A 17,557-nucleotide genomic window follows, 5' to 3' on the forward strand; every position below is an offset into this window, starting at 1 on the left:
GACGCCATGGTCAGCCCACAAAGAATACTTGGTAAAATCCACCATCCCTTTATTTATGGGACTTCATGAGGGGGGGGGGGGCTAAAGAAGTAAAGGCACAGAATTCTTCAAGGTTTTTTTTCTCTATTTTTAATTTTTTTTAATTCTAATTGTTCTTATGTCAATACATATTTCTATTAACCTTTAAAAAGATTCTCTTATATATACACATTTATATGCACATCGTTCTACTGAAAACATTAACAACATGAGAATTTTAGTTTGTGGACCATCAGAAAAAGTTAATTCCTCATGGAAAGTGAATACTGATCCGATATAAATATTTTGTTTTATTAAATAAATTTTAAAGACATAAACTTTTGATAATTATCTATAAAAAGATTTAGAGAATATCATAATTAAAAAGAAGTATTTTAGAAAGAATCAGACTTTACGATCTTCCATTTTATAAGGGTGGATATATTGAGGTAACAATTTTGGAGTGTCCAGGTTCTTGGGTTCCAATCCATAAGAGGACCATTAGATTTTGATCTAAACACATATTTAGTCAGTTGTCATGTTATGATACTACACAGTAACTTGAGAAAATAAGAGGTCTGCAGGAATGTTCATGAAACGGTTTATAAATCAATTCTGAAGGATCTAAAAAGAAACATTGTGAAAGGGTTCACTTTGTTAGGTCTCCCATTTTCAAATAGTTCCGGCTATAATTTTTATAAGAACAGCCCAACAAGGATTTAAAGGCAGTGGACACTATTGGTAATTACTCAAAATAATTATTAGCATAAAACCTTTCTTGGTGACGAGTATTTGGGAGAGGTTGATGGTATAAAACATTGTGAGAAACGGCTCCCTCTGAAGTGCCATAGTTTTTGAGAAAGAAGTAATTTTCCACGAATTTGATTTCGAGACCTCAGATTTAGAGCTTGAGGTCTCGAAATCAACCATCTTAACGCACACACTTTCAGATGACAAGGGTGTTTTTTTCTTTCATTATTATCTTGCAAATTTGATGACCGATTGAGCTCAAATTTTCACAGGTTAGTTATTTTATGCATGTGTTGAGATACACCAACTGTGAAGACTGGTCTTTGACAATTACCAAAAGTGTCCACTGCCTTTAACTAATACAAGAAAACCACATAAAGGCAGTCAAAATAAGATCTCCTGGTAGCCTGATCATTTGATGTTACACTTTGAGGCTTGTGAATAATGCTAAGGCTGTTTCCGAAATGGCGACTTTGGCTACAGCAATGGCTAGATCGCGCGCCTCTGCCTATTCTTCAACACTGGCAGACGCTGGCAGATCTAGCTGTACCTGTAGCCGAAGTGGCCGTTTGAACACGGCCTTATACCCGCCTTGCCCGCCTACCAAGTTTACCTTTGACCTCTTCCAAACTACTAAGTATGATCAGCAAGTCATGACCAATCTCCAGTAAATCATTCAGGCCTGGAAATACAAAGAGGTCATGGTGGCCACATCATCTGTTGCCCGGGTAAAAAGTTTCTCATAGACTTTAAAATTTTCCAACAGAAGTGCCCTTTGAAAAACAAAAAAGGCCTTGCCCTCTTAAAGATGGCATTCTAGTCCTGAACTTTGCATTCAAAAACTATCTGTGATGCAATACTTTTAGAAGCCATAATGAAATCAGGCCCAGGTGGAGTGTCTCCCCTTAAAGGAAGAGCCCTACTGTCAACAGGCATCACTGTTTGTAGACCATAGAGATTCACTGCTTGGATGTTCCAAGCTGTGAACATCCTCCCTCAGAGCACTCCTCCGAGAAGCCACCGCCTGTAAATTAGAAGAAAAAAAACATTGAATGAGAAACAAAATCAGATACAAAGATACTAAAACTGCCGTTTGTTCTTTTTTTTTAAATTGGCCAGTTACAGAAAGCTGCTGAGGCAAAAAAATAATGATTAACATATTTTCACCATAAAACAAAAAGTAGTAGGAAACCCATGGTGACTTGTTGGTAGTCTATTCTGGTAAGCACAATTGTTTTGCTTAGCTAATTTATGTGCTTAAGCAGCTATATACCATGTGACCTTTGTTTACAATAAGTGTTTGAACAAGTTTTGAGCCCCATTTCATCATATCAAAAGTTGATAAAAATGAGTCGGCGCAATCTCAATAAAATATAAGATTTTATGTTTTCTCCCATTGAGCTGTGTACACATCTTGCCTGTAGAAAGTCCAGGCTTGGTTGCTCTTTTCTAAACATGTGATGTCACAGGTCACATCGTCTATAAAATTGGGGCCTATATATTTAATGAAAGAAAAGAAACTCAGGGTCTTACCTTTTTTAGTATTTCAGCAATACTGGTTATTCTATGCTCATCAAGATCCACTAGATTAGGCAACTGGCTAGGATGGGGCCCAGCCTCTGTAGCCTTCAATGCTTGCCTTTGTGCTAAGAACATGCTCGGCTCCAGACTAGCACGGCCGATCTCTTGTCTGTGTCTGCTTGGACGTACTAGCTTCTGTTCAGGATTTCTCATCGAGGTGTTTGGAGGCTTTGTTCGTTTGGTTTCCCACGCAGACAGAGTCTCAAGGAATTGTTCAACTGGGGGAGGGGGAGGGGGAGGAGGTACTCCATGCCTGCTGGTACCGGGTACTGTATCTTTGTGTTGCCGTGGCGATCTTGTTAAGTCTTTGGGATGGGTAGGAAATTGGCGGTCCTCACTCCCTTCAGGAAATTTCAGTTTGCGGCTTGATTCAAACTTACTTTCATCATCTGGTATTTGGTCAAACTTTTGGTTGGACCAATCTTCGAGACTGTCTTCGTCTATGTCATTATCACTAACGGTGCTCGAATCAGACAATGATTCTCGTCTCTCCGAAGCTTGTACTTCAGTTTTGTTTTCTCTTCCTTCAGCGCCAATCTCTGCTGCCCTCTCATGTGTTGCCAATGCCAGCTTGTCTAGCTCTCGCTGCGTCATCTGCACCGACCCATTGACCAGGGCGATAATGGAACGGGCGGATGTGGGATCTTCCATTGCCTCGCGGGGGATGTTTGCAGCTGAGAGGAGGGACCTCCACTCCGGTGGGAAGGAGAGGGCTTCTAGGGCTATCAAGATGTCCTGTGTAAGAAAACAAAACAATAATATTGAAAAAAACTTAATGTGGAGATACAATTTTACTCTAGCAAACTGAAGATTCAGTTTGGTTTTTATGCTTACACTGATATTTGTTAGCACTGTATACTTTGTACTTTCCTGGGATTCGAACCCACGTTTATTGCAAATCTTACCAACTACTAGACGACCAAGATTGCCCCGTAGCTAGAGGCAGTTTGAATCCTATATTCCCAAAATAATATTCTTTATCCCTGATGCGAATTTAACATCTATTCATAAATACCTAAGACAGTTTATCCATTCTGATTAGTCGAGAGGGCATCACGAGAGGTTGTTTGAGCGGATGATATTGAAAGAAATCATTGAACAATTATAATTTTTGCATTTATTTGACAAAGTGTTGATGTTTTTTGACCGAAAAGGTATTTATGAATGGGAATCAAAGTGTTTTGAATCGGTTTTCAACTAGTGGTTTAAACCCGCCGAGGCCTGGTTGTTGATAGTTTACCTCGACTTTGTCTCGGTAAAATTATCAAGAGCTAGGCCTCGTTGGGATTAAACCACTAGTTCAAAACCTCTTCACCACACATTGATTCCCTTATTAAAGCTTATGATTCTTAAAAAATTCTTATATTCATCTTCCGTTGGAAGGAAAGACACGGCCCTTTTGCGGTTGGACGTATCATTATTAATTTCTGGTCATGAAATCAAGGATGCCTCCAAAGCAGTTTAGTCATCTGGTACAGTTTGCTTAGCATAAAAAGGTTACCAGCGAAAAACAAATTTGTAATTGTAATTTATCACAGGGACAGGTGGTTTGTAAACTGAGGAGTAGGCATTAGGGGACATTCGTTGTGGCAGGATGGCTTTGTAGAGAAGCTGGTCACCTGTTCCTCCTTGCCACTCACTGGCTTGGTGTTTTTATCTATTTTGTTTCTGTGTTTCTTAATTCATCTATTTGTATGTTTGTATGTCAGTGTAAAGCGCACTAAAACTAATAAAACCGAATGTGTAAACTTGGTGGTTTATTGCCATTTTATTCGCTTGCCATTATTATGAGCTGTACATGTCATGCATGTAATATCAAGAATATACATAGACCACAAGAGGGGGTACGTACCTTGAAAGAAGGTCTTTTATTGGGTTTGTGGTCCCAGCAAGACTTGATGAGATGTTTGAGCGGTTCAGGGCAGGTCTGAGGTATCTCTGGACGTTTCTTCTGCTGAACCCTCTCCAAGACCTACAAGACAAAGATTCACTCAACTCAGAACATCTTCGAGATTAAGACATCATTGTAAGATTTTGATGTTGTGTGACTGACGAGTCTCAAATACTGGGTTTCCATTTGTGTTTTGTAATGTAGACCTTGAATTACATGGAGGACACACATGACACAGAGGGCACAGCCTCCATTGCCCTGGGGCCTCTTCAGAAATTTTCCATTGACTATAAGATTTTCCATTGAAAGTGCCATTCACAAAATGAAAATGGCCTTGCCCTAAAAGATGAACCCCTGGTAATGTTCACAATTGTGTTTGGTATGAACAAATATAGGTTGCTACATCTATTTGCCATTACTTTCAAAATGGAGTGGAAAGAACTAAACTTGAAAAACACCTACATAATTGTATTGTACATGTACATGCAGATGGAGTGATACATTGTATATGCCTGTGTACGTTTTCAGATCATACTTAAGTAAGATAAAAAGCTGGCAGTTTAGAGGTTTAATTTCATTGATATTTGTATTATATGAAAGGGGTTGAACAAAGACAAAAATTACAATAGCGGGATTTGAATCAATGGCCACAGGTTAGTTAATTGTGTATATCTACACTTACAAGATTTAAACAACCAAACAGTATACTTTGCCTTAAATGCAATTGGGTCCCAATCTCAATGGATTAAGCATGCAGTTCGAATCCCGGTCGTGACACTTGTGTGTCCCTGAACAAGACACTTCACTGTAATTGCTTCTCTCCACCCAGGGGTAAATGGGTACCTGTGAGGGCAGAGATGGTTCTTGTGATTGATTTAGCCGAGTAGCGCATTTGTCGCACAAGGCTGTATACTCCCCAGGGAGCTGAGATGGTTTAAGGAATGATTTAAGGCCCAGTGACCAGGGGTAATAATATTGCAGCGCCATGAGAATGACCTGACCCCGATATAAGAAGCCATTATTATTATTATTATTGTTGTTTGTTAGTGAGTTTGCTTACCTGGAATACAGAGAGTCCACTGAATGGTTGTTCACATGTCAGCATCTCCCAAAGAATAATGCCAAAACTGTACACGTCAACCTAAATCAGAACAAAATATATCATAAAACCCATCAATAAAGCACAAATCATTCAAGTATTTTTAAAACATAGAGGATCGCTACTGGTCACCACTACTTCAGAAATTGCACTGGCTGCCCATCTCAAACAGAATTGACTTCAAGCTGTGTCTTCATGTCTTCAAATCCCTTGCTCACCAGTTGACCATGCCAGTCACCATCATACATATCTGACATGCTACTTCCATATGCCCCACCGCGTTCCCTACGCTCTTCTTCAGAGAACCTCTTAGCTGTACATCGCACCGTCTCCAGAGCTGGTTCGCGCGCATTTTCTGCTGCTGCTCCAAATCTATGGAACTCATTACCATCACATCTTCGCCATGCAACTTCACATAAACAATTCAAGAAACTACTTAAGACTCATTTGTACAGAAATACTTGACTCTTTTACTTCACTTTTCATTGGAACATCTTGAGTTTGGACTTCTTTGTTGCACCTTCTGAAGGTGCTTTGTAACCTTGGGAAAAAGGCGCCTCATATAAATGCTGATATGTCTGATTTATGGTCAAACTTTATAATCAGGAGCTTTCTGATTGAAAACCAATCCATTTTCCCCCCCAGAAAACTACTTCGCTATGAACTGATACTATGAGGTTTTAAAACAAATTGATACCCTGACAATCGAAAGGTTTTCAGGAGGTGTCTGATAATACCTTGTCTGTGATACTAGATGAAGTATTTTCCATCAACTCTGGCGCCATCCAAGCCGGTGTGCCTTGGATTTTTCCTTTCTGCACTGCCTCAGCTTCATGTCTGTAAAGAAAGCAACAAAAATAATTCACCTTCTACTACATCAGAGATGCCCTACAAATGCTGTGTGGTTATTGTGTTTTTATTAAATGTTTTTTGGACATGACATGAATACCTACTCACTCTGAATGAATAAGTATGTAATATAATTTACCTGTAGAAATTTCCCTTTGTTCATCAATTTTTTGAGAGAAAAACTGACAACCACAGCGCACTGTTTTTAGGAGAGTCGCATAAATTAATTTTTCTTATCTCTATACACAAATCATTTTTGTGACATTTTTTTTTTTTTTCATTTCTCAAAAACTACAGCATCTCAGCAAGTAATATTTTAAGGGAAGCTTTCTTCCCTCATTATCTTCAAACCATGCAAGTTTAATGTTAATCTGTAAACAATGTATTATGTGTCATACAAAAAGTACCGTTACCCTTTAAATGCAGTGGACCTTTCTTGGTAACGAGTAATGGTGAGCGGTTGATAGTATAAAACATTGTGAGAAACGGCACCCTCTGAAGATTTGATTTCGAGACCCAAGATTTACAATTTGAGGTCTTGAAATAAAGCATCTGAAAGCACACAACTTTGTGTGACAAGAGTCTTTTTTTCCCCATTATTATCTCGCAACTTGAGCTCAAATTTTCACAGGTTTGTTATTTTATGTTGAGATACACCCATACTGGGATGACAATTACCAATAGTGTCCAGTGTCTTTAAGGCAGCTGGTAGCATTTTGTTTATACCTGAGTTTAGCGAAGCCAAAGTCACCTATCTTTGCCCGTCCATGAGAACCAAGTAGAATGTTCATTGACTTCATGTCAAGATGAAGGACTTGGGGACGATGGCGGTGTAGATAGTTCATTCCTAGGGCGATATCTCGTGAGATCTGGTAGTATGCGATGTGGTCCAGGTATTCTCTGTGTAGTGGAAGTAGATATAAAGTATTGATAGTTATAAAGAAAGATGAATTGGTCTGCTCAAGATCAAGCGGTCCGCTCACGTTTGCGTAAGAGCCACATAGACTGGTCTTCCTGCAGGCACTATTTGTACACACGGAAGACAATATATAATCTTGCATTTTATGGAGATTTATACCAACTTTGAATAAAAAGCCGACTTGTGTCTCCTCTGGGTCCACAAAATGTAGCACCCAAACCTCAAACATGTCACTCTCTTTTTAGTCTAGCGAACGGACCCCTCCCCTTCCACCTAAACCTCCCGGGTCTCCCAAAATAAAATGGTGCCCCATGAACCTCCTGAATATAAAGAATGAAGCCTCCACAGCCAAAAGGGTCCCTCTAGGTGTAGTGGATAACAACCCCCCCCCCCCCCCCCCACCAGCGCCACCTTTGTTTTTCAGGATGGTGCCCTCCCCTCAAATCCTAACATCTTAATTCTAGAAGATAAGGCCTCCCAAGTCTTATTGGCTCCCTCTTGGTGTTGACCACAGACCCCCTTGGGTCACCCTTGAGTAAAGGAAATGGTTCACCCTGAACCTCTACATGTATAAAGGTGTTGCGGACGACCCCACACCATTCTACCAAAGTTTTTGATAATGGTGCCCTCCCCTCTAAACCTAACCTCCTAACTCTAAAAGATAAGGCCTCCCTGGGTTCCCACTTGGTCTTGACCATAAACCCCCTGATAACCATTGAGCCTCTTAAACTACATGTGGGTCTTGTACCTTGACTTATCATGGATTCTTGCATACAGACTCCCTCCGGCCATGAACTCCAGAACCATGAGGGGTAACTGACCGGATGTACACACCCCAAGAAGTAAAACCACACGTGGATGCCGCAACTCATGCAGTAAGCTCACCTATAAGTTACATCAAAAACAAATTCTGTTAACATCTCAAGAGCATGTGATTCCCACTTTGGGCCATGCTCGATTGGTCTCTAAGGGGCCATTCAGAACAGCCAAATCAAATTTTATTTTTTAAATATTGAATGGCTTTATTTTAAGTTATCACACAAGCAGGAGTGGAATACCAACAAATATAGCGCTTCTGCATCCCATATCCAACGAGGCCGAAACAACCGTCTTAAATAGGTCTCTGTTAAAGACATGTAAGAAGTGACTCACCTCTTCAGCGAAATAGTTGTGGTCCGACGCAGCTAGGGGAATCTTGAGTCTTTTAATTGCGACCTCTGACCCATTGAAGTAACCATGGAATACGTGCGAGAAGGTACCCTCCCCGATGGTATCTGAACAGACAATAACAAAGAATAATCATCATCATTCGGCAAAGACTTGCATCCCTGGCCGCCTCATCCTCACATTGAAATGGGGGCGCACTCCTGGAGTCGCCGCCATCACCTGGTCTCTTTCAATTGCTGCTCTTCTCAGCTCTCCTACGCTTTTACCACTCCACTTTGTCACATCGCTATTCAGAACAGCTTAGGGCAGCCTCTATCTCGAATTGTACCTGTAGCCAGACTATCTATATCTGTGCCAGGTAGGCCTCCCTGTCTCATCACATGAGCGCACCACTTTGGCTTCTGCTCTAACACCTCGTCACAAGAATAATAAAATTTGACTAACAACTCAACATGGCATGATGTCAATATTCACTAAATTTGTTTAAATTGGGTTGTGGTGAATGATTTTTTGTTACTCTGCGAACAATTTTAGAGCACCCTCAACTTTTTGCAGTCAGTTGCATGGCCGACATGAATATCAACCCAGATCTTTTCTTCTCTTCAAAGTTTGCTGACTATATAATTCAGATTCAGAGAAACGGCGGGAGGCAAGCTACAATTCTTTTTTGAATAAAGACGTGGAAGTGTTTAAGGACTTCATACCTGATTCCCGATAGTGTATATCATCCTCAGGCAGTTCACAATTCCTGACTGGGTCTCTATGCTTCAGACGACTCAACTCAGATTCCATTAATCTGATGGAAAAATAAAAACACATAAAAGTAAACGATTCAGTTCAGTTAAGTAACGGTTTATTAAAAAACTTGCAAATTGCTGCATATGGTGAGTACCAGTCAATTCATCTTTTGTCCAATCCCAAATTATTTAAATTACCCAGTCAGTTTCCCTTGTGTTTTATTACTCGATATTTTAAATAAATAAGTCGCATCCCTGGTGATTCTCCCCTTATTAAGGCGATCCCCTGGCTGTCGCTGCTCCCCATGTTGTATAATAAACTTAGATGTGATCCCTGGCTACACGACAACTAACGGTTGTATGGTTTCAGACTGGTACTCCTGAACTAGGATGACTAATGGGGAGACTTCCAACTTGTGGTTAGATAGCCCAATTGGTAGAGCTCCTGCACATTATACGGAGGCAACAGTTAAAGGAACAATACAGAATTGGTTTTTGCTAACAAAACAGTTACTGGCAGTGTAAGCACTTTATGTAATCCACTATATACATAAACTGACAAACCTGTAGAAGTTTGAGATCGATCGGCCATCTGGGTCACGAGAGAATAGTGAAAACCGATAACAAATTTTGCATTGCATCGATGCCAAAATAACAATAAATAAAACGCTCACTGAGCGATAAACTTTCTCATCAACTATGACATTTCAGACAGAAATATTTCAAGGGATGTTTTCAACTATCATCATCATTAGACCGTGTAAGTTTTATGTAAATCTGTGATCTTCACGATTTTTGTTTCTTACCAATTCTGTAACATTCCTTTAAAGTCCCAGTTAACTTTTCTTTGTTTAAACCCAAATTATTTAAAATATGCCCACTCAGTTTCACTTGTGGTTTATTACTTGATGTCTACATAGGTTATATAAGTGTAAATCTCTTTTGTGGTTAACAGCTCAACATTTCGATAAGTATGCTATGATCGTCTCCAGGAGAATGCTGAACTCTGTTGCTGGATGCTGCTTAAGTACTGACTTGGAGATCACTGTTAGTTGGGCTTGGCTCAGGGATGCGCGAAGGTAGGAACAGAAGCTTGGCTTTAGTTCTGTGAGGCAATTAACTGGGAGTCTGTGATCACTGAACTGAACGAATTTTAAAACTTTGTTGTCGTCTACAGAGATCATAAAAATTCCTACCTGATTTGCTTCTTGTGCTGCTCCTTCTGTTTCCGAACCTCCTTCATCAATTCATTCTTTGACATCGAGCTGTATACGCCCCTGGCAGGTCCTGAGCTCTTGGTGGCGCTCTGTGGTCTGCTGGCTGTGCGAACCGAGTCGGCAGATGCTGAGGTTGCCCTGGCTGCGGCTGCAAGATCCCTCTTGAGGGACGTGAGCTGTTGCTGGAGGAGTTCCACTTGAACAGGAGAAGTCGTTGGAGAATCTCTGTCTTGAACACCTTGGATCTTTAGAAAATAAATTGATTGATAAAAACAAGTCTGAGTCTTTGCCCCAAAGCTCCTCTGTCCCATCTCTGACCCTCACAATCTTTAAAAGGGAATGATACCATTGCTTTTTGGAACCGTCCGATTGTTTTAATCCTATTTAAGGTTTGATAAATAGAATAAAACTAACCTTTGAACAGCTTATTTCAAAAGGCAAAAAACTTTCGCAGGCAGGCAAAATCCGCGCTTGGAATACACAATCTGAGAAACGTACATGTATCTGACAGTAAGCTTGGGCGATATCTATTTATTTTATTCACGATATATCGCCGACAATATATCGCGATATTCGATATAATCGCAATTAATTAAACTTGACATCATCAGTCTTCAAACTCCCAGTGAAAGTTGTAGAAGAGACAGTCATAGCATAAGAGAGGTGTTCTAATGACCTATTCTTCTGGTTTTACTCCAAACCTATGGGGTGCAAGATGTCTCAGTTAGGAAATACATCGCGATATTGCGATACTTAATTGATATCGCGATATATACTGATCAATATGATACCGACTCCAAAGTGAATTGATTCTGCAAATGCTTTATACTTTCAAAAACTGCTGTACTTCTAACCAAGCCAGTTCCTATTGCCATTAATTTTAAGAGTGACTACCAAACATACACCTTTCCTTTAAATCACCTGAGTTGTTCATAGAGGGATTCTTAAAGGAACACGTTGCCTTGGATCGATCGAGCTGGTCTTTGAAAAGCGTTCTGTAACTGTTTGTTATAAAATCGGTATGGTTATAAAGATGTTGTAAAAGTAGAATACAATGATCTACACAAATATGCCTCGAAATTGCATGGTTTTCGTTTTACCTCGTCGACAAACACGGTCGGCCATTTATGGGAGTCAAAAATTTTACTCCCATAAATGGCCGACCGCGTTAGTTCGCGACGTAAAATGAAAACAGTGCAATTTTGAGTGATACTTGTGTGGATCATCATATTCTACTTTTAAAACATCTTTCTAACCACATGCATTTCATAACAAACGGTTTCAAACGCTTTTCATAGACCAACTCGTCCTATCCAAGCCAACGTGTTCCTTTAAAACCTTTAAATTCAAGTGGCTGTAATTACTAAATTTATGCAAAAATAGTATGCTGTACTTTTAATTAATCCCACTCCCAAACTACTAACCAGTAACCTGTAACTCCAGGATTAAATCTTACATTTAATTCCAAGTCTTTCAGTCTTTCCTCCGGCGTGCCTTTTGGATATTGGACAGTGGATATTTCATCTGATGATGACAAAGTGGTATTTGGGTCATGTGGCTTGTTAGCATTCAGAAGAGCACCGCCTAAAATATAGAGAAATTAAAAATATCGTAAAATGTGAGAAGAAGTCTGGACAATTTAAGGACACTTAAAATATAAGGATACATTATTCCCATTAACCCTCCTACAAAATGACCATTCAACATTGTCCACTGGGTGGTTTGAATGATAAACTACATGTAGGCCAGCCTGCCTCTACACAGGACTCAGTCAACCCTCCTACTGTCTGACCAGTCAATATCATCCACCTTCTTTTGCAACCTACCCCTTTGAAAATTATTTTGGTGCTGTGTCATTTTAGCATCTGCTAAAAATGAGAAAAAGGGATCACGAAAAAATTGTAAGTTCGATATGGACTAACCTTGTACACTAATTTTCATGGGCAAGCTGCCATCTCTTCCTTCATCTTGAGAACGGAAAGTTGCAGAAGCTTCGGGGGACGACTCTTCATCTCCGCCCTCATTCTCCTCCCCCTCCTCTAACTGCATCTGTTCTAGCCTCTCTTGTTCTCGTTCTCTTAAACGCTTAGCATGTTGCTCAGCCATCTTGTCTCGTTCCGCTTTCTTGGCCTTTCTCAGTCGATCTTGACGTTTCTGGGCGCTGAGCTCTTGTTCTTGTTTCTGCTTAAGTTTTGTCATCGCGGACTGAACACCTAACAATGGGCGGGAAAAAACACAAAGATAATTTAGAAAAAAAGGAATGGTTTACTGTTGCTTTGAAAAACTACAGAAATTAGGGGGGTTAAATTGTAAGATCTTAACCAGACCACAAGCCTAGTAGCACTGCAGTTCTACTATATCACAAGCCTAGTAGCACTGCAGTTCTACTATATCACAAGCCTAGTAGCACTGCAGTTCTACTATATCAGAATGTCTTTTCCTATTGACCATGTTGACCTTATTCACCTGATGACATCATCAGAATAATCTTGGAACCACCATACTAGTGGGCAATGCCACTGTGTGTTATTCAGTGAAGTGCGCATTTTAGGCAACGCAGTGTTTATACACGTAAACTTAATACCAACCAAAATGGTGAGCGTGGCACAGTCACCATGTGTGACGTGCGTGCAAGGGGTCAATAGCCTGAAATATTCACTTATTACATTGTAGATAGTTAGGAGTTGCTGTACTACAAAAAAGGGCATTCAAATTAGAATGGATCTATCGTGAAGCATCAGAACAAAAGGTTATCTTAACACTCAACTGAGTTGGTAGTGGACTGATTGCTTTTTGTCACACTACAGCACTGACTCAATACCAGCCTTTGTTTAGACTGTGCTGGACTGTTTGTAGAAACCTTGGTTGAAGTCGGTTTTCTTCATTGTAAATGCAAACATTTATTTTTTTAAATTTTAAATTAAAGGATTCAGGTACTTTTTCATAATGTCGACAGATTTGCATTGAAGAGAATGATAGTAGAAAGCTTCCCTTCAAATATTACTAACTGAAGTGCTGTAGCTTTTAAGAAATGAGTAAAACAAGACAAACAAAATTTGTTTTTTACCTGAGGTTAGAGTCCTATTGACGACATTAGCTGACAGGGTCTTGCTGCGTTTCGGTTGGACCACTTTGACATCTTTTGGATTACCAGAGTTTTTAGCGCTGACATCTTCCCGATTGTCCCCACTTGAAACAAAGTTTTCTGTCGAGTCAACTTTTTGATCCTCGTCAAAGACAGAGTACTCTTGGGAATCTGTTTTGTTAGTACTTTTTGCATTATTGCTTATTTTAGGCGTGGTAAAGTTTTGGTTTTGTATATGGGGGTCACCAGAAAACTTTGCGGAGGAAACTACTGGAGTGGAACTTGCAGATGGTGGCGAGCTATTTTTCATGGCAAGAGACTCCTCAAACTTGCCATCATCTACATGTTGACCTTCATAAAAGAAATATGACAAACTTTTTTCAGACGTCCCTTCATCATTCCTATTGGCTGTTCTTGGTGAAGATTTCTGCATTTTGTTAACTTTTTTAACTCCTTGGGTAATCTCATGGATAGATTTCTCCGACCTTATGCCCATCTGTAAAAGGTCGGTTTCCCTGAGAGTAACAATAGTTTCCATGGTGACGTTATTACGTCTGAAAGCATTTCTACAATTCCTCAGATCCTCAAGATTAAGAGAAGACAGCCACAGTTCAAGTGAAGCATCTAGAGGTGTCTCTACCTCATAGTTATCAGGATCAACTTCATTCTGGACGTGGTGGGTTCCTTGCTGGTCTTTCTTAATCTTCACTTTTTGTTGAGACGCTCCTTTTCTCATACTTTCTTTAGCAACATCTCTATTCTTTGGTAATCTATCTTCAGGTTTCTTATTCCGAATGGGTTCTGAAGATCTGCTAGAGTTACGTCCAGAAGATCTGGCTGTGTTTGTATTCTTCCTTTCTGTATTTGGGGACTGCGTCCTTGAAACTGTATTTGTGCGTTGAGCTTGTTTTTCCTTGCTGAGTTTCGTCAAGAGGTCAGGTTTAAGGTTAGCACTAGCTTTGGCGATGACTTTGGCTTTGAGGTGGGCTATCCGCTCGGAGTAGGATCCAGTGTCTTGAGTCTTAACAGAGTGTCCGATGGGCTTATCCCTCGCTGATGTCCTAATGATGGCTTCTCGGTGGATTAACGTAGGATCACCTGTAAATCCCAAGACAGACTCGTCTTCATCACTCAGATCAAATGAAACCTTCCTCTCTCTGCTACCCAAGGGTTTACCTACAAATCATAACAACAAGTAGAAAACATTATAAGGCTTTAAGGCAAAGTGTACCTTTGTTTTTTTTTAACCGTTCGATTCTTTTAAATGTGGAGGGAGATTCTTATTCATTATCAACTCATCATAAACTATTAAAGCAATAAAAAAAAACATTCACAGGCAATGTGTTTTTTGCTAAAGCGAAGAACTTTTCTAGAATTTTATCCCTCACACAGTTTGGGTTTTTAGCAAAGAAAAATTGACTGGAGCAGGACTTGGAAGAGCCAATAACCTCTGGATTAACGTACTGGCCCTCTACAAACTTCCTTTTTGTCATTATCTTTGTACGGGATCACGATCACGGTCAGAAGCCACCTCTGCCTGAAGTCGTGGGTTCAAGTCCTGCTCCAGTCAGTTTTTCTTTGTTCAAAACCAAAATTGTTTAAAATCTACCCAGTCAGTATCCCTTGTGATTTATTACTTGAATTTGTTTGTAGGTAATAGATCTACTGTACTACAATGCTTACCTGAGGAATGTGTCATACTATTGCTTCTACTTGACCTCTGACCCACAAGTGAGTTGACCTTTACCCCTCCTTGATGTGACAGGGCTCTCTGATGATGTGCATCCCTACCCTTGTTTCTACAGGTATTCTGTGACACAGGTGCCGATTTGACCCTCGATGCTGCCTTCGAAGTCTCTCTGCTACCAGAAACTTTCATTCTGTCCTCCCCCTTCGTCGCCGTCTCATCAACCACCAACTCTTCTCTACTGTGTGAGATCCCCGTGTAACTTTGAGTCCTGCCTCGTCTGCCGTTAACGTCCCCTGCGCTTCTGGAGCGCGGTAGCGACTTGGTGGAGTCCTTGAAGTTCTTGTCAAAGAGATTGTGATTCTGAGGGAGAGCTTTGTGCGTTCGGTAGCCTGATAGTTGACCCTTGGCCCCTGAAAGCCACTTGGAGGTACCGGTGGCTTTGCTAGAAAATAGTAAATGTTTTATTTATTTATTACCTACACAACTAAGAGCACAATTAGCGCCAATAACTTGAAATGACAAGCAACGTTGCTTTTAGATTAGGGAGGAAAACCCAAAAGGGGGAAATCCAAGCAATCAGGTACATGTAGGGACTGAAAACCTCGTCCACATGCAAGGCCCCAGTCTGATGTGGGATTCGAACCAGGGTCCACAGAGGCAAAAGGCAACGGGAGAAACAACTGAAACCTGATTATCCTTTAGTAACTTTATTGGAAAGTTTCACGCTTAAACTAAAAAGATTGTTTTAGAAACCTTTCTACTTTTATCCACAGAAAATAGAATTAGCTGTTGCAAACAACTTACCAACCAAATGGACCGAGGGTGTAAATGCAAAAAATAGTTTATGGCCTGACGTTTTGACCCCGAGAAAGACTCTGCTATGGTCGAAACGTCAGGCCATTAACTACTTCTTATTTTTATCCAGTTACAATTTTCATCTGGGCAGTTTCATGGTGACTCGATCCTGTTATATTTTAAAACTCGTTTTTCTTGCTTGAATCAATCATGCTGGAAATCTTTGGTCGGTTTCCTTGTTGAGAATATTACCTTATTTGACTTCTTATGGATGGGTCACTAGCAAGCCGGGTTTTCTGATGATTGAGGACGCTTTCCATGTCTGCAATATCTTGTTCAAGTTTGTTATTTTCCTTCCTCAGATGTCCCATTCTGGAATGAAAATAAAAATACAGACACAATCTTTATCCCCGATGCAAATTTAACATCTATTAAATCGTTTACAGTACCCGCTAGCGGCTGCTAAAACATAGGTTTCGAACTGCCTCTAGCCACTGGGCAATCTCGGTTAGTTGGTATAAAACTGCTCTAGAATTGCAAAGATGGGTTCGAATCCCATCCGAGTAACATGCCTGTGATTTTTTTTCACAGACCTCGGGTAAAGTACTGAGTATAAAGTGCTAACACACATCGGTGTATGCGTAAATACCAAAACGAATATTCTTTATCCAGATGCAAATCTAAGTAACAGTAACTTGGGTGCTGTGTTGTAGGCCTACTCCTTGAAAAATTTGATTTGACAATGATGTCTGTGGTTTGTGCAGGGGAGTACGAACTGCAGATGTCCACACAGTCAGTTTCTTTTCAAATGGAGTACAGCACCCAAGTACTAAGGGTCTAGCTTAGACCCACCCATCTCTGGGGCGCTTTACCCCTCTTTTTCGATTTTTTTTTTATCGGTCGTATTATTAATGATATTGACAAAATTTGGAAAAAAAGAGGACAGCACCCCAGTTACTGGGTCTGTTTAGCTCAACTCAAGTCATCGTTTACAACCTCATCATTGATAAAGAGATTGTAAACAAAAAAACCAAAAAAACAAGCATCAGCATAGTTGGGTTAATGTAACCCCCCTCCTGAAGGCGGAGCCACCATCGGGAGGAGGGTTACATTATTAATTTTATGTTTAATCTTCTTCAATAACATGATTAATCAAAATAAAAATTGTGAGGTTTTTCCAGTTTGTTTTTTCCAAAAAGAAAAACTGATCAACAAGCACATGAGCAAGAAGGTCATTCAATAATTCATTTAAAAAAAAAAAAAAATGCTAAACTAAACTTTCAATCTGATCATTCTAAACAATAACAAATCAAAACAATTATAATTGGATAATCTACTAACTTATAACTTGAACACAAGTAATAAAAATAAATCTATGAATTTATATTGCACAGACAGCATCCAGCATGAACCCCCAGTCTTGATCTTGCCATCGACAGACACGTTTTGTCACGAAATAGATGCAGTGTGAAACCAATACGATCTAAAAATTCATGCCATAAACATTACCTTAATTTTGTTGCAGTTGCCATGATTATACTGAATTTCAGCTTGATCGTAAAGCAGATAAAAGTAAGATGATCTCGGGATTCTTAACCAAAAATTATACTTTGAAAATCACACATTTTAAGCAAATTGTGAGCAGCTAATATTTCAACCACCTGTCCAGACAAAATCCACCAAACAAACTATGTGACAACTGACCAACTGAGGAAAATACCCAATTGCTAATCACACGCATTAAAAACCATTGAGGTCA

The 17,557-nt window shown here is 39.9% G+C and overlaps 1 protein-coding gene across 1 annotated transcript; it reads right to left on the reverse strand.

Moving 5' to 3' along the window:
- Positions 1-144: 144 nt before the first annotated feature.
- Positions 145-17,481, reverse strand: LOC139936679 (uncharacterized). Its single transcript, XM_071931545.1, has 16 exons — positions 17,308-17,481; positions 16,051-16,170; positions 14,997-15,445; positions 13,296-14,489; positions 12,151-12,441; positions 11,685-11,812; positions 10,208-10,473; positions 8,979-9,070; positions 8,260-8,381; positions 7,856-7,992; positions 6,915-7,088; positions 6,077-6,176; positions 5,301-5,381; positions 4,202-4,321; positions 2,302-3,084; positions 145-1,792 (listed from the first exon to the last, which is right to left on the reverse strand). The coding sequence occupies exons 1-16, from the start codon at positions 17,328-17,330 to the stop codon at positions 1,694-1,696; spliced, it is 4,179 nt and encodes a 1,392-aa protein (XP_071787646.1). The 5' UTR covers positions 17,331-17,481; the 3' UTR covers positions 145-1,693.
- Between the last annotated feature and the right edge of the window lie 76 nt (positions 17,482-17,557).

This window comes from Asterias amurensis, chromosome 4 (genome assembly GCF_032118995.1).
Source record: "Asterias amurensis chromosome 4, ASM3211899v1".
NCBI classification, from domain to species: Eukaryota; Metazoa; Echinodermata; class Asteroidea; order Forcipulatida; family Asteriidae; genus Asterias; species Asterias amurensis.